This window comes from Cyanistes caeruleus, chromosome Z, assembly GCF_971803275.1.
Source record: "Cyanistes caeruleus chromosome Z, bCyaCae1.hap1.1, whole genome shotgun sequence".
Lineage (NCBI taxonomy): Eukaryota > Metazoa > Chordata > Aves > Passeriformes > Paridae > Cyanistes > Cyanistes caeruleus.
In genome coordinates this window covers 19,674,094-19,698,823 of record NC_141732.1, presented here as the reverse complement: position 1 = coordinate 19,698,823, position 24,730 = coordinate 19,674,094, and the positions used below count along the sequence as shown (strand labels likewise).

At 37.0% G+C, this 24,730-nt stretch overlaps 1 protein-coding gene across 3 annotated transcripts in view; it reads left to right on the top strand.

Annotated features, from left to right (window-relative positions):
- Positions 1-24,730, top strand: part of PCSK5 (proprotein convertase subtilisin/kexin type 5) — a 230,250-nt gene that overhangs the window by 54,261 nt on the left and 151,259 nt on the right. For all 3 annotated transcript variants that reach the window (XM_086868934.1, XM_086868935.1, XM_086868936.1), the window contains exons 4-5: positions 15,536-15,679; positions 17,931-18,007. In XM_086868934.1, the coding sequence (XP_086725060.1) occupies positions 15,536-15,679; positions 17,931-18,007 (221 nt within the window). The remainder of the gene's footprint in view (positions 1-15,535; positions 15,680-17,930; positions 18,008-24,730) is intronic.

Sequence of the window (24,730 nt, the reverse complement as noted above, 5' to 3'; positions counted from 1 at the left end):
TTAAACCCATGTAGTATAAACACAGTGGCTTCATGAGAGACAGATATATGATAGACAAAATATGAAGTGTATAGTAGGGTTTTCTCTCTCCTGTGTCTTTTGGACAAGACACTTTATTAATAAACACTAAGTAAACTATTGCTTGGGAGTAAGAGACTCCTGGTTTGGGTTTTATGAATACCAGCTCCTAGTCATGCAATTATATTTGGAGCCAGAAATCCCATTTAGAAAAAAAATAAGAGAAGTTAAGCAAAGAAAAAGCATTTTGGAAGTTACAAAAAGCTCTTCCATAGCCTGGTTAAAGATTGAATCACTTTTTCTCATTCCGAGTCTCCTGCTCCTGCTGAAAATAAACTGTTGAGGAAAGTTTGTTAAACGCAAGCTTTCACATGATGTGTTTGGATGCCTTTTATATGATACCAGCTGCTGAAGCGCTGAAACACGTATATCCTTTGTTAACTAGGACCTCATCTACACATGAATTGAAATGAAGGTTAAGAAATCAATATAGCCTACTCAGAAAGTGTTACAGCCCTTACTTGGTAAGGAATCAGTCTGCTTACAGAAAACGCAATTTGGAAAAAAAATTTGAATTCTTGTAGATGACTGAATTTGTGTTGAAAAATCAAGACCCTTTCCTGATGATGAAATTTCTCAAGACAGCACACAAGCTTGAGGCTTTGTGTTCACATCCTACCACCTACAGTATCTTTGCCCCTAGCTCCTCAATCCTGTCCCCCTCCTTTGTATCATCTCTTATAACTACCTGGACTACAGATAAAAAATAAAACAAACAAGCAAACAAAAAACTCCAAACCAACTAAAGAAAAAACACCAACAGAAAACCTCAAAAAAGACTAAAGGAGGATGGATCAAAATTTTCACTAGGAACACCTAGGAGTTAGATTGGTCCAGCTTTCTTAAGGATCTTGACTCTCAGTGTATTTTTTTAAAAGTACATAAACTAAAAAAGTACATAAAACTGGTAGTTTTGATTTAATTATTAAATGTATTTGCTACGCTCACACTCACATGATTGTCCTTTTTAAAACATTGCCTCCTGTAATTTCCATCTGCTCCCACTCCAGATTGGTGATGGAATACTACATAAGAGGATAAAAATATCCTGCAAGTAAAAACATTATTCTACTTTGTGCCTGTCCTTTGAAAATGTTTCCCCAAATACACCATAACATTGACCCACTGTTGTTGATACCAACCAGTGAGAGAAAACTAAGTTCTGAAAAGTTCCTGTCTTTTAAAGCTGCTCACACTGGGCATGAGGCATGGTCTGCTTTCACTGTCTGGCTGCTGCTGCTTCACCAGTATTCAAAAGTTTCAGGTATTGACCTCACCGTGTGAAGTAGCTCTGATCTTGTTTGGGACTTCAGACACAGTGATAACCGAAGACCATATTGTACATTGTGTAAATTATAACCACTGACACATTCTGAGGATTAATTCAGCATTTATTCTTCTGGATTAATCTACATGGGTGACCAAACCCACTTTTTAAGCTTTGTTACTATACCAAGGTTTGTTACTATACCAAGGCCTAAAAAAAAAACCTTCAGTAGTCTCAGTGTTTGAATGATTCACACACAAGATTTGTCCCATGGTCTAATAGGAGAAATCAGATGATGCCTGAGCCATCCATCTCTTCTAACCTCCTGGCATGTAGAAGTTGTGTGTGAAGGGAGCAGAGGTTGTGACCCATGTTGCCTCCAGGCAGGCATCAAGCAGCAGTGGTCTCCTGATATAGTCAGGCTCTGTGGGGAAGGACAGGGACAATTTACATGTCTGTCTATGTGACTAGATTTAAAAAAAAAAAAAATTAAAAAATTCTAACTTACCAATTACTCTGAGCTATTTTTCTTGTAGGTGTTTCTCAGTAAGGATACTAATAGAAAATGGATTCATATAGGAAAATTGACTTAGAAGGGATGTGTGCAATGACAGTATTAGACCCATTTTCCCCATTTCCCCTTTTGGCAAGGAGATTGTAACCATGCTGCATGCAGTTGTTCATTTGATTCATGTATTGTGTTGAGAGAGGCAAGAAAAAAATTACTTATTGTGGATTGGAAAGTCCTCACTTAGAATACTGTATCCATGTTAAATTCTGGAATTCATAAATCAAAGGATAATAGGTAAATTGATAGGGTTGGTTGATCGGGAAAAGTGGCTAAATAGGGGGAAAAGAAAAACTGTTTTGGCTGTTCATAAGAATAAAAGAGAGGTCTTTAAAAATAAAGTGCTGCCTATAATGATGTTGTTAGTGACATTATGTGCAATGAAGTATACAGGCATGAAATCAGGTCCTACTGGGATGAGACCAGATTCCCTCACTGGAAATAGATATCCATCTGAATGCATTGCAGATCAGGACAGATTTAAACATATTCCTGAACTTAACATAAACTTCAAAATTCTGTTGATTTTTGTCGGTGTCCTCCAAGCCAAGATTAATTGGCTGCTAATTGACCCAAATTTTGTGTTTTAATTAGCCTGTCATTACATTACTTGGTTTTGTGGATTGTTTAATGTCAAATCCTTGATCTCTAGTGGAATTGAGGAGGGTGTTTGTAAGAAGACTGAAATGGATATTCAGTTGAATTAATATAAAATAAGAATATTTGTTATTTTATTTTCTATTTATTTTTATTGTTGTGTAATATTTATATATATATTACATATATATTATATATACATAACACCAAGGTTATAAAATAAACCAACTTTTTCTTGCCTTTTTTAGAAATCTTTTTTTCCTTGAAAACTTATGCCCATAGCTTGGCAACTACACAAACCCATAATTTTCTGTTTTAAAACAATCAGTATCTGTGTAACAATGCTTATCCACTAAAATTTCTAAAATTTTGTTCCAGAGGTAATTAAAAATATTTTTTCAAAATTTTATTCAACTCCTTTTCAACTTCTAAATGTAGATGTGTTGCATTAACTTTGGCATAAAATGAACACCATTGCTTTCCAACTAGTTTTCAGAAATCAGAGGGGCTGGGTATGAGTGTGCCTCATTTCTGATTAAAATCAACTCCACAGCATAATTCTGGTTGAGTTCAATAAGAACTTACATGAGCAGATTTACAAACAGTGGCATTAATCATTGCAGTTCTGTTAGCGTGCCGGACTTCAGTAGGAATTTTCACAAACATAGAGTCACCAATAGTGCAGTTTATTGGAGCAACAAATTATAGATTCTTTTAGATTGCCAGTGATAAATTCACTAGACCTGCAAAATATAAGTGTACTGTGTTCCTGTGCTATGTATACAGTATAAGTATTAGTATTCCTGAGTGTATTCCAACTCAGTTGGAAGTGCAAAACTCAGCCAAAGAGGTGCCCCTGCTTTTGGGAGATAAGCGAGCCCATTTACTTGTCTGCAGAGTTGTTTGTATTCTCATCCTCTGCCCTAGAGGATTTCAATACGCCAATTTATACTTTTGGGAGTACTGAAGGTGAGACTAGTCAAATATTCTGTAATTTACAATATAAATGGTGGTGATGGGCAGCCACTTTATATGTAAATGAGATATTGAGAGTACCTCAAAGATTACACCCAATGGGTCTTGTCCAAAGGTGGAGCAGAACAGGTGACATCAGTCCCTCTTCCCCCTGGCTGATGGCAGCATTAGGGGTCATTCTCCACCTGGTAAAGCATCACTTCAAAAGCAGGCTATCATGACCTTAGCCACACATCTCATGGTGTATTTCATAGCTGTAGCCCTCATTCCTGCAAGGTTGTCAAAAGGGGAAAAAGTACAAAATATCAACTCATTTGAATGTCTCATGTCAATTCTGTGCTTAGACCTCCACAGCAACTCATCTGTGGACTGAGAGGTTTGAGTGGCCTGGTGCCTCTCCAAAGACATGGTGAATAAATTCCAGCCCATTGCAGAACAGTTTGACTAGATGACCTTTAAAATAACCTAGTTGACTTTTGACATTTTTGCTTGGTATATTTAATTGAGATTTAGTCATAGTAATTAATGTTTCAGTGTGTATTTAGAGTGGAGTTATTCATTATATACTTATATTTAAGCCAGAACCCGTCTGCATAAACTGAAACTCTCTCAAATTATTTGATGGTAGTTAAATAGCAGAAAAAAAGCTTAGTTCTCACATATCATATTTCCTACTGAGGCTTCAGTGGAGTTCCTGACATAGAGCTATGTCAGTCTCACAGGAATCAGCACCAGGATCTGAACTCCTGTGGTTAATTCTCCTTCGGTATTATTGAGCATTGTCTCGATAATTAAAAATCTTACAGCATTCAGTTGCATATTTATCTTGCTGTGTACTTATCTCGTTAGGCCATTCTTTATTGGATTAAATAAATATTCCCCCTTCAAAAATATAACAGTGTTAAGTTATTTGCATGCTGCAGTCAAATCATGTCTTTACCCTCTCAGATAAAATAGGTTCTTTAAGATTTGTAAGAATCACTGTAAGTTGTGTTTATACCACTTACTTCAGACAAGAGGCAGCAAGAAAACAAGCAACAACTCAGTGGACTCTCAATGACAAGACAACTCAACTGGACGTTCTCTAGTAACATACTGGAAACTTCGATCCTAGGCACATGCACGTATTATTCCAGAAATAGCATCATCACTGCCATTAAGAAAAGTGTCTTAACCCACTTTTTGCTACCTCACTGCTTAACTATCAAAGAATAATTTGTAGCTTCATAGAGCATCTTTTTGAAGCTGTAGATAACTGTCTACCTTAGATCTTAAATCCTTTTAACTATTCCTGGGTTTCTGTAGACTCACATTTTAAGCCTTACATTCTTAATTCTAGAGGCATATTTTTTTGTATGCTTTTATATGAAACTGTATTACAAACACACTGTTTAAACAGGTTCACCTTCAAAAGTGATCCAGATCACCGTCTTTGTTGTCTGTGTACTTTCTGCTCCACTAACTTTACTGTCTTCCATTTTCAGAGTGTATATAAGAACATAGCTTCAACTTCCCTGAACTACAGGCTCCACTGTTTAGTGGAGTCTCTTGATTTGAGACTTAATAATCGTGCATGCTAAGTAATGTTTCCTTAAACAAACTTTATGTTAAGGACTCATAATGGATTATGAGTGGATATGTTATTAAAGGCTTACAGATTCATACCACGTCTCTAATGGACCCAAAGATCTCACTAAAGTTTTTAAGAAAGCAAAACCATTTTTTTAGCATGGTTGTTTTCATAGTAGAACATGGAAAAATATAGTTTAGTGGAGGTACATTGTATTTCCCTGGAATTTTTACTTGAAAGAACCTTTCTAACTTTGTAACATATTTTTGCACATTCATTTAAAAATTGTATTTGCAGTAAAAGGGCAGGATCTTCATAGGATAAACAAACTAAAGAGGGGAAAGATGATACATTTACAGCTCAGATTTGAAAATAGAGTAAGCTGATATAAGAAAGCTAACTGACAGGAATCATAGAAGATAATGATGAAATGACAAGGGAAAATGCAGAGTGTTAAAACAAGTACAAAGAATATTTTATAACTGTAGTACCAGAAAAAGTGGTGGACTCAGGAATTGTCAACAATCATAAAATTAAACTCATACCATCAGTTGACTTCTCATTGCATATATTTTTTCTTTCTGATGATGTTCTGATCATAGATTTCTTTAGTTCTTTCTTTGAGTGTTTTTCTGCAGACTCTCTGGATTTGTAAAGATATCTGAAAATTCTGGAACAGTTATCATGAATGGATATCATTTCACTGCAAAGACTGCCTTATGCATAGTATAAGCCAGCAGTAATGAATATGATTTTCCTCTATTTGTTGTTTGACAAATTACATTTGATGTGCATAAAAGGTGCATAAACTGTGGTTGTGTATTCCCTCTGTCTAGGGGAGCACATTCATGCAGCATTAATTCAAAACTGTGTTCTCAGATTAGTTCCATATATTCAATTACTTTGTTTGCAGCTGGGAGAAGTTCCTTCATAGCACTGCTGAAATCAATGGAATCTATGTGTCTTTAATGCTAAAGTTAGGATTTTGTTTAGCAGCAGCTCTCCAAGACCCTTAAAGCTCAATAGACATCAGTCTGTGTCCAGTTCTCCATAAAAATGCTGTTTTCAAATACACTGGACTTCTCCAGAACCTTTCTCCAACATCTGTATTTTCTGAGATAGCTTGAATCCTGACACTCTGCTGAGATTTCCTGTAAGACCCTTTGCAATCTTGACAACATTTTTACATTCTGTTTTGTATCTTCCTTGCACAGCTGTGTCATAAATCTCTGGACTAACCTTTTTTAGCATTGCTGAGGAACTTCGAAATTTCATCATTTGAGTCAAATTTCCTGAGACAGTAACAAGAATAATTGTGTGATACTACTTTACTACTTGATCTTGTGGAAAACTTTTTGGTGTTTCTTTGTTGTTGTTTTTTTTTTATTTTATTTTATATATATTCCTGAGTAATCTTTCCTTTTCCTTCCCAGGCCTCCCTAGCTTCTCTGGGCTAGTTCTCTCATTTATGCCAGATGATCTCAACTGCAAAATATAGCTATCCACCCTCTCTAGTGGTTTGGCCTTATCTTCCCAGGCTTCACTTATACAGTAGGCCTTGCATTCATCAACCCTAGCATACTCAAATGGTGAAAAGCTTATTGATGCCTACAGCACTTACTTCCCTGTAAGCAAGCTAAAATAGTAGCCATTCATCTTAGTCTTCACCTCTACTATTAATGAATTTTCACTGCATGCATTTTCAGTGTTAGATGAAACACTTTCATAAGGCTGTCTAAGGAGGGTATGAAGTAATTCCTGTACTTGTGTCTCAAGGGAATAGTTTCATGATCCTAAAGTTTGTCCTCTGGCAATTTATAATCTCCTCTGATATACCTAAACAAATAACGGACCAAGGCTACAATAACCTGATGGCTTTTATGGTTCTTAGGAAAAAGGCTGCTAGGTACCAAGTGGCATAGATGTTTATTCCTGGACTGAATGCACTGTGAAACAGTTTCAGCCTGATAAACACCACATTCATTCTCCATTACTAGTAGTGGAATATGGGGTTCTCTTCATATTCTGACCTGAAAGTGCCCTGTATTTCCTACTCACTTTTGTTTCTTGAGAAAGAGTAGGACATGTATCTTTCCTTCAACCTCCTGAACATGTCCTGTTGTCTCACATCCCTCCCTCTCATTGTCCCTCTGTCTCGCCTTCACCTCCCCCCAGGACATCCAGCCATTAACACCAGCTGTCAGCAGGGTATTGCCTCATGGATCAGAGGGACCAGACCACAACATAAAACAGAGAAAAAAGGACTGCAGCAGTGCAAGAGTCCTTAAAAATTGCATACAAGCATTCAGAGTCAACATTTCTTCATGGTTTTCCTTGCACATCCTTTTATTCCTACAAGTTCATAACAGACTTTAAAAAAAGTTTCCTAGTCCATCCTATACCAGTACCCTGCCCATTCCAAGCATCTCAAAATAATATATTCTTTTTAAGCACCACTCATCCCTTTCCCCTGTAAAATGAAAAAAAAGAGGGGAAATAGAAGGAAGTGGATTTGTGTAAGCCCCAGACTCCTCCCACTCATCAATCAGTCTCTTAGAAGGTTAGCGCTTAATTGAAGCCATCTGCTCAGGGCCTTCTTTCCATGCAGTTATTTCAATTCTGTAACATGTTTACTCAAAGTCTAAATAAAACCACCTTCCTCTTTCATATTCCTAACAAATGGATGTAGAAGTAATGGTCTTTGACTTGAAAACAGCTTGAAAAGTAAATTGTGAAGAGTCTGTCTTTAGCAGTGTGGTAAGGATCCTTAGAAACATATGAAAACTACTTTAAAGCAGTGTTTACCATCTCTAATTGTTTTCTTAGAAATAATGAAAATATCAGGTCTAGCTTGAGAGAGAGAGGGAGAAATTTGGTCTTACTAGAGAACTGCAACTGCATGAACTGATGCATAGGAAAAAAAAGGCATATTTGGACTTCCTGTAAAACTGACATGTTTTTCTTTCTTTTTTGTGATTTAGAAGAGGTCAAATAAAAAAATGGGTCAAAGGCCATGTAAAATGGTAAAATGGAAAGCATTGTCTCTCTGAAGGGTCATTTTTCCTTCATGAATACTGAATCTCCAGGGTTCGTGATGTACCACTGAGGCTGTTCTTCTCACATATAATGTCTAATTAATAGAAGTCCATACGTTTTATTCGGACACAGGACTTTGGACAAGGAAAAATGCATTAACTTTGGATATCCTTCCTGGCCTTTTCATGCTAAGGAGGCTTTTTATATGGTATTGAAGGTACTAATAGTAGCAGCAGAAGTAGCATTAAGTCATTGTACAGTGAGCTTGAAAGAATATGGCCACATACAGACATACTTTTCAATGCATGCTTCTTTCCTTCTGGCATTTTTTGGCAGTAACCACAAGAAATTGCTTATTTTTTTTTCTCTCTCCCTGCCCAAAATGTTCTGCATGCTGCTCTTACATTTCTCCCAGTCCTTCCCAGGGAGAGTCCATACACTGACACATACCTTTCAGCCCATGATCCCTCGATACACAAGCAGTCATGTCAGGATATACAAGATGGACTAGGTCTAATATGCCATTTATTATCATTGTTGTTGTTGTTGTTGCAGTTATTATTATTATTATTATTATTATTATTATTATTATTATTATTATTATTATTATTATTATTATATTGTAGTGAACCTTTCACAATGGTTTTAAATTTTTTTTAAATAAAACTTCATATTTGCCTCATAGTGGAGGTGGCAGAACATGTGTAATAACCATAAAGCATTTTTAGCTACTTTTCTTTCTTGGCCTTGAAGGAATCTCTCCTGTTGCCACCACATGGGAAAGAAATAGGACTAGAAGCAGATGTCCTACTGGAGGCACAGGCTGTGGCCCTTGTAGGAGGAGGTGATGTTAGAGACAGTTGCAGCTGGGAGAGAAACTTTGCTGTCTGAAGATCAAGAAGCAGGGGAGCTTCCCACTCCTAAGAAGAGTGTGCTGTCATCAGCCTGTGTGAAATGGTCATAAAGGCTTCCCTAAATTAATTCCTCTTTAAGCCAGCACACAGCATACAGAAAAAACACAACTATTGATTTTTAAAAGTGCCAGTGATGAAAAAGTGATGGACTTGTCATGAACACAAATTTAATACATTATGAATTATTCTATTTTTGTTAAGAATAGCAGTTTGATCACAGCCAAAAAAAACATAACATTTATGAGCTCCTTATTTTTCACTGCAAAAACCCATATATGTAGGTTTGCAAGTTATTATTTTCTCTCTGCAGTCATCAGATACTCTTATGAACATAAGAAGCCCTTTCATATTGATTTTCTGTCTCCTTCATTGCTTAAAGAGGCAAAAGAATAACATAAGTCTGTGATTGTTTTATTGGCCTCTAAGTGTATTCTTTGTTAATGAATCAGTGAAGCTTAAGAACCAAATTCATCTCTAAAGTAGATTAACTAAACCCTCTGAAGCTGCACAAGCAATAAATTGGAATTAAATATTTAATATGATTCAGTCTTGAAATATTTCTCTTGATACAGGTACAGATAAAAAAAAGTGGCAATTCAGCAAAGCATGACTCCAGAAGTCAGATAATACTTCATGCCAAATAATCTTGTATTTGAGATTAATCGGATTCTATATTATCTGCTTGCTCCTGCTAGATCTTAAAAATAACAGTGTGCAGCAACAATCAGAAGTTATTTAAAGTTGTAACTCAGAAGGAAATACATTTTGTATACAGTTAGCAAGTGCTGTTTATCATGCACTAAATATCAGGTTATGCCTGAGAAAAATAAAAAAAAAAAATCTGCAAGTATTCAAGTATTCCTCCTTCTAAAAATTCTTCATTGATCATCTTTTTTTTTTGTGTGATAGAATAATAAATAGGTGAGAAAGACTTTTAGAAAGAAACATTATTTTAATAATCTGTTTAGAAAATGTAGCTCTGTAGCTTACTCTGGAGAAGCCAAAAAGTCATTTCAGTAGATCACATTGTCTTGTGCTCATTTTTATAAGGACTGTAGCTTTCCAGCTCTCTTGATTGATCAAGCCTTGCTTGCTTCTTTCATTCCCCTTTAAAACTGTATCACTTGGAAAGCATAATAAAAAACACATTATTTCTCTCTCTCTTTTATTTATTTTTTTTTTTTTCAGGAAAAGAGATAATAATTGGCAAGTTTTAGCTTAAAACACTGCACAAACCTGTACCTCAGAAAGCTGAATGTAGCATTAGGATGTCTCCTCTATTAAAAAGTTGCCTGTGCATTTGCCTGGACCAAACTAGGAGTGCCAAATGCCCCACATTACATTCCCTTCACAGAAGAGGGAGGTCACTTCTTTAACTCCACAGAATGTCAGAATCAGCCTTGTGTGTCCCCTTTCTCTCTGCTTGTGTTGATCAAGGTCAAGCCTTGGTCCTTGACTGTCCTTCCTCCTCGAGCGATCTTGTGCAAATTCTGTCCTCTGTATGCTTGCAGGTTAGTAGCTGAAAAAACCCTCTGATACAGAGAACGACTGTAGTATTTCTGTCTCTGACAAAGACTATTTCACTACTGCCCTAAGGAAACCAGACTTTGTTGTTGCTGCTGTCGTTCTTCTCAATACACAGTCTATCTTTTCTAACCCCTGACTGGGATTTAGTATTTCAGAGCTTTCCCATGATCAGAAGTATAAGTACACTAGCACTAAATGAGATCCAGGACTTGTCAAACTCACAATTGGTATTCAAAATTGTGTCATTCTGATTATCACGTTGCATTTCTCTATATCCCTGTAGATAAGGACTAAATCTTGCCCAAGAACTTCTTGTAGCTCAAAGACTACAAGAAACCAGTGCAATGAAGTCATGAAGACTTACAGAGGGCAGAATATGCCATCTCTGAGAAACTGCATGTCACAGAATTAGAAACTTTTTTTTTACTCTGTTTTTGTAGACTAATAGACATTCCTAAGCATAACAGAGCAGAATTTTACAGTAATTGTTATTGTAATTTGATTTTAATCTCTGTAATTTAAAAACATTTTGATTGTTGATATGTTCTTGATTTTTCAATTTAACTGTTCAGTTTTGTTCCTGATCCCTAACTGGATATATCAAGACTCTAAATACAAAAATCAGTGCAACAGACACTTTAAGATAATAACCATAAGGTAGTTTTTAGACACATTTCACAAAATAACTATGTGAATCCATGCCCATTTCTGATAATGACTGGAATATGCAAACTTTAGAAAATCTTTCTCATGTTGTGTCTGTTTTTTAATTGTGAAAAGGCAAGCTTTCAATATGTCTGTCCAGAAGTATCAAAGATATATCTAGAATAAGATATATTTTGCCTTTTTATGCTTGTAAGTGTTGAATTTCAAGTATGGTAAAAGTTCAATATTTTAAATTTTTCATACAATGGCCCTCCTTCTTCTATGTGTACTTCAGTAGTTTTCCCACCTTGTACATGGTTGCTATTAAATACGATTATATCATATCATTAACCAATATCACCAGTTAATATCATTGGTACCAGTATCATTGACATTTTCAAATTGCAGTCTGAAGAAAGACATGATGTTTTGAACACCCTTTTAAAATCTCAGTAGAATTACTCTAAATAACTGGACAAACATTGGTTTATTCCTTTTGATGGTGTTGTCCAGGCTATGGATGAAATCAATGTATGTTGAGGTAGTGCTGATTTAATGCATTTGTCTGGTTGTAGTACCAATGCAGGAAATTTCTGAATTACTTTATCTGTTTTGAGAGGCAGAAAATGCAGTAGAATAGTCTATTTTATACTGTTACCTTTAAAATTCAGGAAACAAAAGTTCAAAGATTGACAGATCTAATAAAAGCCTTCCAACTACTGTATTTGTACATGATCATGGCAAAAGTTGTTTGTATTCTAACAAATAAAATTCTAATTCCAAAATTTCTAACAGGAAAGAATATGGAAGTAGATAAACCACAAAATGCAGTATTTGTTCATTGATACAAAATTCAGTCGCTCTGGATGATATAACATTTATTATCAGGACAGATGTTGAATAGTTTTTTATCTGGGTAACACTGTAAATTGAAAAAGTGTTTCCAAATTAATTAAAACCAGCCCTCTGCTAACAACCTGACAATGTAATTTTGATTGCTGGTAGAGAAGGAGCAGGTGATTAAAGAAAAAATTATAGAATGGAACCCAGGAAATTTCTTTGCAGGAAATGTTTTTTGAAGGAAAGAGGAATTTTAACCCAATTCAGCAGCTAAGCACCACATAGCTGCTTGCTTGCTTCCCCAGCAGTGGGATCAGGGAGAGAATTAGAAGGATAAAAGCAAGAAAATCTATACCTTGAGACAAAAACAATTTAAAAGGAAAAGCTAAACTTGCAGACACTAGCAAAACAAAAGAGGGAATTCATTCACCATTTCCCAGGTGTTCAACCATCTCCAGGAAGCAGGGTTCCATTGGGTAAAAGTTACTTGGGAGGACAAATGCCATCACTTGGAACATTTTCCCCTTCCTTCCCCTCCCCAGCTTTAACTACTGAGCTTGACATCCTATGATCTGGTCACCTGTGTCCCAGCTGTGTCCCCTCCCAACTTCCTGTCCACCCCCAGTCTCCTCACTTGAGGGAGTGATGTGAAGAGAAAAAAAGGCTTTGGCTCTGGTAAGCGCTTCTAAGCAATAAAGAAAACATCCCTGTTTTATCCAAACTCTGTTCATCACAAATCCTAAACAGCCCCATAGTAGCCACTGTGATGAGAGTTAAAGTTAACTCTGTCTCAGCCAAAACCAGTCCAAGGGACAGAAAAGAGTCCAAGTGAAGCCAATTAATATTAGATTCTGTTGTATGTGGAGTGGCGTATCTTATACCATATACCATAAAATATAGTACTTAAAGAGTAATTGCCCTCCAAGATTTAAAGTGTTCTCAATTAAAGACAAATCAGACTGCATCAAGAGGAAAATGCCCAGTCTGATTTATCTGGAGAAAATCAGACACAAATATGAGGGAAGGTCTAATTTGTGATTAAAATACAGGAATCTTAGATCAGATATTGAATTAAACAAAACTGGGAGTTCACTGGTAAAAGACGGTACTAGAACAGAAAAATAAGGCTAGAAACAAGGCAGGGATTAAAAAAATGCATAAATAAATAATTGAATAGAAGGAAAAAGTGTGGGGAGTAGAGGTGGAAAAAAACAGATGCTCTTCTAAATAGGACATGAGAAGTTGTTTTTTATTGCAATGGTTATAAATGAACCCTTCATCTGCTTTTGAACTATTCCCATTTGGATGCTTCTTTGCTGCCTTTACATTTTGTATCCATATGTTAACACGTGCTGTGTACTAAAGTTATAAGTGGGCCCACAGTTACAACTTCTTTACCCTTGCATAATCAATTTGACCTCATGTGTCTCTTGATAGATTCATCAGAGCACACAGTAAGGCAAGATACATCTTTCATGGTTGTCTCCATGCACTTAGCAAAGGCCCCTTCAGTCACCACCACAAAAGCAAATATTCAAGTAAGGCAAGTGAGGGCAATGGTCTCATTAAGGGAAGTACTGGTGACCTTCTGGCAGAGATCCAAAGAGCTTGCAAAGGAATGGGGATTAAAATACCCATATGCTTGCTCAGCCTGTGTGGTTTGGCTGGCATGAAGGCAAAATAACAAGCTCATCCCCTACGAAGAGAGGACAAGACATTAAGCAAAGCAGCTGAGGGTCATTTGGCATTTCAGAAATGGGGATAAAGGCACAGTGTAATGGTCCAGTAAATCTAATTGGAGGCTAGAGTCAGGAATCCTGATTGCCCATTGTAGCTCACTCTTGGTTTTACCCTGTGGCTAAAGGCTGGTGGTTCTACCTTCCTGTCTCTTTGTCTTCACATTAGAAAATGTGGAGGATGATGCTAAAAACTTTTGCAGGTATTTTCTGATACTTAATTTAGTAACATTTTGGAAAAGACAAATGTACCTGGAAATGATAAATTTGTTTACCCATCTTGTTTGTACATTAGAAATCCTTGTGTGTACAGCCATTACATTTGGACAGCAAGTTTACAGTGTAATTAATTTCATAAAGCCAGCAGCATAAGCATTTCCAAGCAATACAGAGAACAAAAGCTACACATTCCTTGGAACTGGTCCCTGAAGTCCTTTGTGTGGGGATGGATTGACAGAGAGAGACAGATATTTGTGGGCACAATGGAAAGACCCTGAGAGAGACTTTATATTATGTATAATAATAGAACGTTGTTCTAGTAATAACAAATGACCACTCTTAAATCCTCTGATTTGGGTGGTAAACTGGAGAGCAAGGAGGAGGAGGAGGAAAATTATTACTTAATACAAGTCAGTTTGCACATAGGATTGCTAATGGTTTTTCATAGTGCTGACTGAACTAAGGAGGAGACTAAGCCAAGGTGGAGTGCTCCCCTCCAAATCTATTTACTCCTTGCAATTTGTGGAGTGACAAGACATCAGGCTGAAGTGGGGACGTGAGGTGGTGGGGTAGGGTTTAAGATGGAGCATGCTCTACATCCACTGTTGTTAGGATACAAATATCTTCTTTAATTTCTTTTTTTCTTCCTCCAACCCTTTGCTTTTACCCTTCCCTGTACCCCCTCTTTTTTCTGTTTTTGCCTGTTGCTGTGTCTGAGCCTGGTGGAGCTGCAGGAAAGCAGTACTGATGAGAGAGGCTCATTGAACTAATTTCACAGGGGAGGGCTGTGCATGTGGATTAGAGAGTGGCTAATGGGGCATTACAAATACCTGAGGGTCATGTCTCATTGCCATGGCGAGCCAGATTTCTTCACGTGAACTGGGTGCATTTGTGTCTAGGAAGAGGCTTTCAGCTTTAATGTACACTAAACTTTCTTTCTCCATCATACTGGACTTGGTTGCTCTGAAAGCTGTACCCCAGGCTGCTGTCAGTCAACACTATCTACAATTCATCCAACTCCCTAAGATGCAAGTTTTTCAGGGTGGTGTTTTCATTACAGGTTCTTAACTGTGGCTCATCTCCTGCTGACACTGCACAAAACCTGCCAAAAGCCTTCTTTTGTAGATAGAAATGAATCTTGCTTAGTTTCCAAATACTCTGTCAAGAAATTGTACACAGCATGTAAGCTCTAAAAAGCAAGGTGGTTTTTTTTCCATGACCATTTCAATACAGGCATTTGTCTACTTTTATCCACACATCCCTTGTTTTTTTTAAAAAATAAATAAATTTCAAATTCAGTATAGCTGAATGCTTCCCTTTTGTATTGCTTAGCATGAAGAATAATCAGAAGAAGAAATAAGCAGGACATGAAGTTTTTATGCAATTTGCATTCTTTTTAAATTGTTTTCTGTCAAAATAAAGGTGTTGATGTTGTGTAGTTTCTATTCAAATCTATATGTTTATGTGCAACTTTAAATAGTAATGTTAATGCAAGTAGGATCAATCCCTCATTGCTCAGTAATATACAATATGTGACATCTTCCTCTCCTCTTCTCTCCCCAGCACTGCAGTGACAACACCCACCATTGCCAGTCAGATATGAATATAGTAGGTGCTTGGAAGAGAGGTTACACTGGAAAGAATGTTGTGGTCACCATCCTGGATGACGGCATTGAAAGAAACCACCCAGACTTGATGCAGAATTATGTGAGTGTCCACAAGAGTCCAGGTTTCCTGCTTTGTTATTACTCAAAAAATAACTTGCTGCTTGTAGAAAGATGGAGGAAGAGAGGAAGGAGGGAGGAAGAGTCATACAAGTGTTTCCTCAAATATTAACACCAATGGGAAGAAGGAAAACAGTTTTTGATAATACATATTGTTTTAGCTAAGACTGTGTTTCATCTGAACATACTTAATATCTGGATGCCTCTTGTAGCTGAGCCCTGTATTTCTGAAAGACTAGAACAAATTACTGGGTATTTTTTGTCTCTTCTGCAATTTTTTTACTTAATATCTTCACACTCTTAAAACTTAGAAATGGAATACATTGCTTTTCAGTTAACACATGCAGCTGAATTCCATATTTGGCCAATACATTTAGTCAGTGAGACAGAAGCTTTTCTCGAAGACAGTAATTTTACAGTAATCTTTCCATGCATTAATTTTTAAAGCTATTTATCATACTGCTAGAAACAATATGAAAGGAAAAGTATATGACCTTTCATGATTCACTCAGTTAAAAACAAGTGTAGAATATTCTGTTGTAACATATTCTTTCTAGTAAATCTCTTTTAACTCTACTGAGTCCCCTCACAACTTGTGATAGAGCTGCATCCATTGTTTTCTGTCTTCTGTGTCTCACATTGCCTCAGGAGGTTTCTGTTTGCTTGTGGTTCACCACATTTAGATGACTGATTTAATCTGTCTTGGAGGCTGATAACATAAGGAGAATCTTCGAATCTGCTTCTCTGGTAGATTGCTTCCTGTGTTGGTGTCAGAGTTTGATGCTGTTCAGAGCATCAGGACCAAATTTTGCTGGAGTGATTTGTCCTATCTTTTGGAAATAGGCATTAGCTGAAGGCATGTCAACCATATGAGGACCTTACAATTTGTCTGAATTAAAATGTGCAAGGTGTGCTTCTACACAGAGTAATAAAAGAAGCAAATATATTTGGATTGAGCTAGACTGGTGAAGATGATCAGTGCAAGGCATGCACATACTTTCATTCCCATTACAAATATAGATCTTGTTAAAGGGCCCTAAACACAGGCTTTTTGCCAGCAAGCTTAACTTCTTGATAGAGCATTAAGAGATCATGACAAAAACATCTTTAACAACCCATTAAAAACTACAATGATGTTCACAGTTTACAGCCACTTATTTTAAATTAGCCATGTTTATGTATGCATCCTTCCCTTGCTGCATGTGAAACTCAGCTTGGAGGATGTGAAAACACAAGTGGGGACAATTGCACAATTTGTCAATGTATCTTTGATCCTAGCACATGACACACCATTCATTTTAATATCTTAAATTTTTTAAATAAAGCAGATATAATTTTACCTCCACAGTGAATGAACCAGATTGTATCATGTCACCTCATTCCAGTACTGTCCTACCACTGAATTTAAAGCAGCTATTTATATCCTTACCACTTCTCTCTCCCTTTTCCCACACCAACAAGTAATTCCCCAAATTCACAAGCAATACACATTGCTTGTTTGATCACAAATGCCTTCTATATCTCAGATTATAGGTAATGAGGCTGCAAACAGGAATATTTGAGGTAGATGTGTAACTGGTTTTGAACAAACAAGAGTTTAAAAATTGCTGCTTGCCATGTCAACATGTGGTGACATGCTACTGCATCAATTAATGAGAGCCATACAAACCAGCAGCTGTTCACACTGTGAACTATTTTCAGTTGTAAGAACCATGATAAATATGGAACAAAAAGACAGATATCTTGCAGATATTTGAAGCAGTTTGTGTTGCCTTCCGATATGTAATTTTATAACAATATTCTTAAGAAAATTATATTATTTTTATTTCTTGAAACAATGGCTGAAATTTCAGTTACAGTCATGTAGATAGTTTTTTTGAATCTTAAAACATTCACCAAAATCCCTGTTTTGAGAGTGAACTCCCTTAACTTCCAAAAGGTTCTTAGAAGAGAAGTAGTCTTCTGATTAAATAAAACGTCATTTTCTATTTCCTCCCTAATGCTGGACCTATACTTTTTCAGAGCATTTTTTTATCCTTCTCTGTGTTCCAAAATGAAAATAAAATATATAATTCCTGTACATAACGTTTTCCTAAAAGACAGTCACCATGAAACCACAGGGATATTAGTTAGCCTAATTACTTATTTGTAAGAACCTGCTAACTGAGGTATAGGCCACATGAGTCAATGTCTAATTAATTAGCAACTGGTTTTTTTTCTTTTGTTGGATACAGGATTCTCAGGCCAGTTTTGATGTAAATGGAAATGATTTTGACCCTATGCCTCGATATGATGCCAGCAACGAGAACAAGTAAGGCACTATGATACCCTTGACATTTTCAATCTGAGCCAGCAGGTAGAAGGTACCAGTTCGTCTGTGAAACTCTACAAAACTTGATTCCTCGTAAAACAGAATGATCTACATTAAAATCTTTGTGAAATACATATTTTTCTTTTCCATGCACACGCATGACTCTTTGAAAGCATTTGAAACTATCGGAAAATACATAAAAATTAGTCTGAGAGTTATGGGCATGTGAAATGAATCATTTTCAATCCCTTTGGGAGGCAGAATATATGGGATGACTTGCTTTTCTTAAATGTCATTTCATTGAATTATTAGGGGGTCATTATGTGTTAAAAATGTTCTAGTTTCTGACTCTCTTAAACCTTGTAGTTTTTTTTTTAATTGAAGTAGGCAAGTTAATGGAGGTTGTTGCTTCTTTCTCCTCTTCCAATGACACCTTTTAAAGTGATGGAGATTTTTCATTTGGACTTTGATAGAAGCACAGAAGTGGAAATTCTGGCAGGTTTTATCTGTGTCACATGACTAGTTGGAGATATCTCAATGAAGGACATATTCCCCCTGAAGAGTTCTGCTTTCTGATATTTCTCATTCCAGTTTTGCTCGTTGAATATGCTCTAGTTAAGGCTTGGAGAAAACCAGAGAGGACACCTCACCTGAGAAAGTGGGCCACCTTTCTGCTCAATGGATATTTGAGGGCAGTTATTTGATGGCAACATTTTCTTAGCTAGGTTCTTGGCAGAAAGAAACACCCTTCTGTGGAATTGCATCATTTGAAGGAAGGAGAATCCTACATATATTTTGTAGGAAATATTGTTGTCAATATGTTGACTACGCATTTTGTTTTCTTGAGGTTTGGGTTGTTTTGGTTTTTTTAATTCTGAAAAACATTTAATAGTTTCTGCCTACAGAAAAGAAACTATAGAGGTTGAAACCTTGTCCTTTATACAGCTAAAATGGTTTGGGGGGTATGTTGTTTCTTTCCTACAAACAAATTTTATCCAGAAGTGTAATGTGCCGGCCATGGGTGGGGACACAAAATCCACGACTCGTGCTCCAGGTACTCATGAGACAAAATTGCCTTGTTTATTATTCAGAACTCACTTAAATACCCAATTCAAATTTCCCGGGCTAGACAGACATTGGCTGAGATCTCTCTCCCTGCCCAGTGTCCTGGTCACTCACGTGCTTACTTCTCAGCTTGGATGGGGCTGGCCGAGGGTCCTGTATAGCTTATCCAGGGACATGTTCAGACATGAACTAGGCTAGCTGAATTGGGTTTGTGTTATGGTCAGATTTACATTGTCCAGTCCAGACCAGCTGTACTGTGACAATTCTGTGACACAGAAGAATGCAGCAGGTGAAAACTGGGAGTCAGGTGCAAAATTTAACATTGATTTAACTGCAGAAACAAGCAACCTTGGATCACTTTGATAGGAGAATCCTCTCCTGGTCAAAACCCTCATGATAAAGGCAGGGAAGGCTGTTACGTCATAACAGGACAGGGTAAAGAACAAGGCCTCATTACTTGACCTCTGCAAATACTCTTCAGCTGAGCTGCAGGTTTGCATCACAGCACACCCATTTCTTCTGCTGTCCACCACATACCTATCCCTACATACACTTTAGGGACACATCCTGACTCAGCTGTAGGAAGATGTTCCTCTTGGATTTCTTGGATTTGAGGCATAACAAGGGTACACTGAGAGACTTCCAAATTTCAGTGCACTTTCAAGGACTTCTGGATGCAGCAAAAAGCCACCTTCACCTGTGAATTTGAATCTTTTTTTTTTGTCAGAGTAGTAAAGTCACTTTCGTACAAAACATGTCCAGAAAAGTGAGTCTGCTTTCTATTTTATTAGTAGTTTAAGTTTTATACAGGATATGAATTTGGACTGCTTCTTTTATCTCTTAGAGCCCAGGGGATTTTAGTTTTCATTCCCTGCCTCCCTGTTAAGTACTTCCACTGCCCAGCCTCCAAGATTCTGCAGTGAAGCAGGGTGATAGGAGGGCAGAAGCTTTGCTGTACTATGCTTTGTCAGTGTTACCAGGACGTACAGTGTCAGTCAGACAGTACAGAGTCAGCTTTTGGACACCAAGGATACATGAAGCATGCTTTCAGTATAAGATTATTTGGCAGTCTAGCCTCTACTTAGAAGCTCAGTGGTGCCAGTTAGCAGATATACGAAGTGTGATAATCAGCAGTTAACCACCTTCAGTTTTTGCAGCTCTTGCCCTTTTTTCCTAGTTGCCTGTAGACTAAACAAGAATTAAACCACTACACAGGTACCAAAAAGCGCTACTTAATAGTGCTGTCCGTATTTTTTGTGTCTAAAATACCTTCAGAAATTGGGGCAGGAATTCAGATTGTCCAGCATACATGGCCATTTGGCACTAGAAACTCAAGTTGTGTCAGGAAAGTTGAGCTAAACACAGGCAGGGAACATTCTGAAAGCCATGCATTACAAAGACTTCATTCCTGCTTCCTTCAGTAGCAGCTGGACAGACAAATTACCATAATAATGATTTGTGTTTTTCAGTGAAGGTGGGATGTAGAAATGCACTGTCATTTTCAAGATGATGTAGTTTATTCTGCCTCATTTTATAATCCAGCCTTAAGGGATGGAATGATAAAGAGCAAAAGGAATTGCTATAAAAATAAACAGGTGTCTGGGCAGCTCTGCATGCAGCTGTGAAACATCAGAGTATTGGATCTGTGTGTTAGCTTTTCACTTTTAATTAGAGTGAAGACTTTCTATTGCTGAGGCTTATTGGTGAGCAAAAAGGAGCAAGAAAAAATTAACTATAGATTACTTTAGCGTGAGCACCAGAGTGCCACTTTCAAAAATAATATTTTGGAAGTTTTACATGAAATCTTCTATTAGCTAAGGAGAACAGGAGGGTAGGAATAAACATTAGACTAAACTTTCAAGGCTTGTAGTCAAAATGGGTGGGATGATAGTTTCTTTAACTACTATGGTATGTAGGCGTGCTGCCAAAAGTTTGCTTTGGTTTCTACAAATTGCCAGCAAATCATGAAGCTTCTAAATGGTGCAGACTTATACTAGAGTTTCCTTTTGCTCAGAGGCAGTCAGCTGTGGATGAAGTAATTTCTGCTATGCAAGGCATCTTGTTTTGGTTTACTGCTTTATTCTTTTTCTGTTATTCCACTGCTATTTGTTAACATCTGTGTTTATAAAATTAGGCATTATCAGTCACAGGTCCATAACAGAATGCAATGGGGTCACTGAAATGGTATTGTACTTATTATATAGCCTCAGGAATAAAACAGAAATGTCATAGTATTTTTTTGACCAAAACAAAAATTACTTCTTCTGTTTCGTATGAAATTTCTTAGGGATGATATTTGAAAGCTTAGGTTTTACTGTGGTGACAGGTACTTTTATAAAACAGAGGGACTTCTAAAAAAACTCCTTTAAATAATACCAGTTGACATTAATGCAATTCTTGTTAAACTTGCATAAGAAAAAGTAAAAGTGAGCTGTTATTTCTGATTTGCAGATACTGAGTCACTATTTGGATGCCTCTTCAACATTTTTCAATGATGCATCCCACTACATAAATAATTTATTTCAATAACCTTCTAAATTGCTTTTTAATGAGTGTAAGGTCTTTGAAAGACAACAGTTCTTGTCGTTCAAAAGTTATTAGAAACAGAATCTCTTATGTCTAAACTTTGCAATATGGGGAGAACTTTACACCATTTCTCACAAAAAATTAGTGAGTTGGTGAGTTTCAGCCATGTTTGATCCAGCACATCAGCATTGTTTTGCCATGGCATCCATTATGATTCATTATTACTTTCCTTTGCCAATCACATTAATGTAGATGCCCAATAAAATGCCAAAGTCTTAATTTTCTTCATAGAGTGGCAAGCTGCTAGTTTATACTCTCACAGTGAAGGCCTGTAGTACATTCAGAGTCATTTTAATCGTATTGGATACAAGATACTTTACAGGCAGATGAGTTTCTGTTTCCTCCTGGATAGTCAATAGAAAGAAATTGAAAAGCTTTATTGCCTGCTGTGACACTATTCAATCAGATACCTGAAGAACTGAGCACAGCAAACAAAGAGAGCCTGAAGTCTCTCATTGGTGGCTTGAACGATCATCTCAAAAGGTTCCCGCAGCAGCACTGTGACAGAAAGGAATGCTGACAACTGGGAGTATATTTCTATGCAGTTTGAGTGCTGGTATGCACCCATTGCTGTTGATTTTAAATTTACTGTATTGCTGCAGACAAAACAGAAGGGAAGATAAACTGTACAGAGAAGCACTGCTGCACCATCTTTACTTTCAGTTGGAGTAAGATATCAGGTCTTAGGTAAAGGCTTTTGTTTTCAGAGGGAATCTCGATTGTGTTTGCTCTTTTCTGTACCCTGACTTTTCAACGTGATGTTCTCCAGCCTCTGGAGATAAAACCAAAGCATGAAGTGATATTGTCTCTGCAGAGTGTGGTCTGTTGGATGCCCGAAAAGCATCTCTGATAGGAGGAGCCCAGAAATGCTCCTTAAGGGGGAGGTAATTTAGGCTAAAAATTAATTTTACACTTAATATGTGTATATATTTCAGATCAATAGAATTTAATGCTTACACTGAGTGTGATATTGTTGATTTCAGGTACCAATTACTAAATGTCAGGTGTCTAGTGTATCTCAGTGTCACTGCAAATTTCATGGACTTCAGTTAGGATTCTTAGAAAACTGCAGATTTTGGTTTGTTTTCTCTAGCTGGTGACATTCACAAATGTTCATTTGTGAAAACCAGAATCTGAACCAAGCAGTCAGAGGTCATTGGTATAGAAGCTGCAGTCAGTGATTGCAATCCTGATTTATCATGTTTTGGTTGTACTCTGATTCTAAACTGTGTTATGGCCACATCCTACTGTGCTGCAATTTTAGCAGATGTTAGTAGTGAAGTAAGTTCAGTCTGCTTGAGTTTGCAGACTGCCACTTTCTACAAGGAGCATTGTTAGTGATTCATCAGCTCATCTCCAAGTTACCTGTAGATTACTTAGCTAATCTAGTGACCTGTCATGGTTTAGAAATGGTATTCCCCAGTTTTCTGTCCCCACTAAATACTAAGGACCTTGTGTCACTCCTTTCACTTCTTCCTGCACTCTTACAGCAGGGTTGAAGAGAATTGGAGACACAGAAGGTGAACATCATTGGCTGAGATAAGAACAGTTTACTGGGAGCAACAATGAAATAAGAAGACCATGAGTAGTAACAGAGTGTGCAAAACAAAGCTCTATAGTCTTATAAACCAGCAGTCCCACAAACAGCACCCCTCTGAACAGCACTCCTCTCCCCTTCATGGCTAGAGGTGGTGTCAAATAACCCATGGCCTCATCCCTCCTGGATGCTGCAAAAGTTAACCCTCTCCTGGCCATGGGGCATGGTGGAGCATGGAAAATATCTTGCTGCATGACATACTAGATCTTGCCAGTAGCTGTTGCTTGCTAGTAGTTAAAGGTTCCAGTATAAAATTGAAAAAATAAGGAAAATAAACTTTGCAGCTTGCAGAATTGTACTATGATGAAGTATAATAATTTTAGGTTCATTTGGAGTAATTTTTTCTTCATTTTCTGTTTTAACTGTTACTTAGAGTTTTTGGGTGCTGTTATACAACATGCTTATCCTTCAGAGTGCCATGCCTCAGGGACAATCATCATACATGCTTCATTTCTTCTCTCTTAGGTCGAACTGAAAACATGTGTGTAGAATCATTTAGCAGAAAACTTTCTTTTCTTGAAAGGAATTGTTGTAAAGACATGGAGCACAAATCCTCACTATATACTGCATTTGAAAATGTTTTTCTTTTCATGCAAAACACGTGTTAAACCTATGGGAAGAGATGAGGTGTGCATTAAACCAGAACAGACAACAAACTATCAGCTGATGTTTTGAAGAATGCTTTACTGTTTCAGAATAAAATGTCTGTTCATTTGATGTTTTCTGAAAGTGGGATCTTAGAATTGTTGGAAGCTGAGGACAATTAGCCAAGCTAGGGGAGGGGCAGTCTCTGTTAAGTCAGTTCACCCACTGATAGGTGCCTCTCATCACTGGTGTTTATGATCAGTCCTTGATGACAGCATTTCATATTGACAAGACATTAAAAAATTTGTTGGACTACAAGCCTTGATTAAGTAGCCTTTTGATCCTGGTTCCAGCTTTAATAGTGGAAAATCTCATAATGAAAGTTTTGTCAGACTGCCAAAAATTGTCATTTTGTTAAACTCTTCTAATCTGCTCATTATATTAACACACAGTGGTACGTAGTCCTGTCTGATAACTGTATGTGGTATAATTTATAATTTTTGAGAGCCATAGGAAAGACAATTCTTTGAGTAGTCATTGAAAGTGAGAGAAGCGAAACGGAGGAATAAACAAAACCCAAATTCTGCTAGAATTCCAGTTAAAAGATGAAAAAAACAGTCTTTTTTCTATACCCTGATATCAGTCACTGAGCAGTATTGTTTACTGCTTAACTGGTGTTTGAGGAACAGTGCTTTTCCTTTTTATGATGTATAAGACTTTCATGGTCTCAAACATTTAACTGAAACATTTAAGGAAAGCCTTCTTTCTGTTTCTAATTACTGAAGTACCAGACAATGAGCTCACAAATAAAATTAAGTTCTGAAGCATTATGCAATTGCTTCTAGTGCTTTTATGTAAATTACTGATCACAATGAGTCAGATATTCCCTT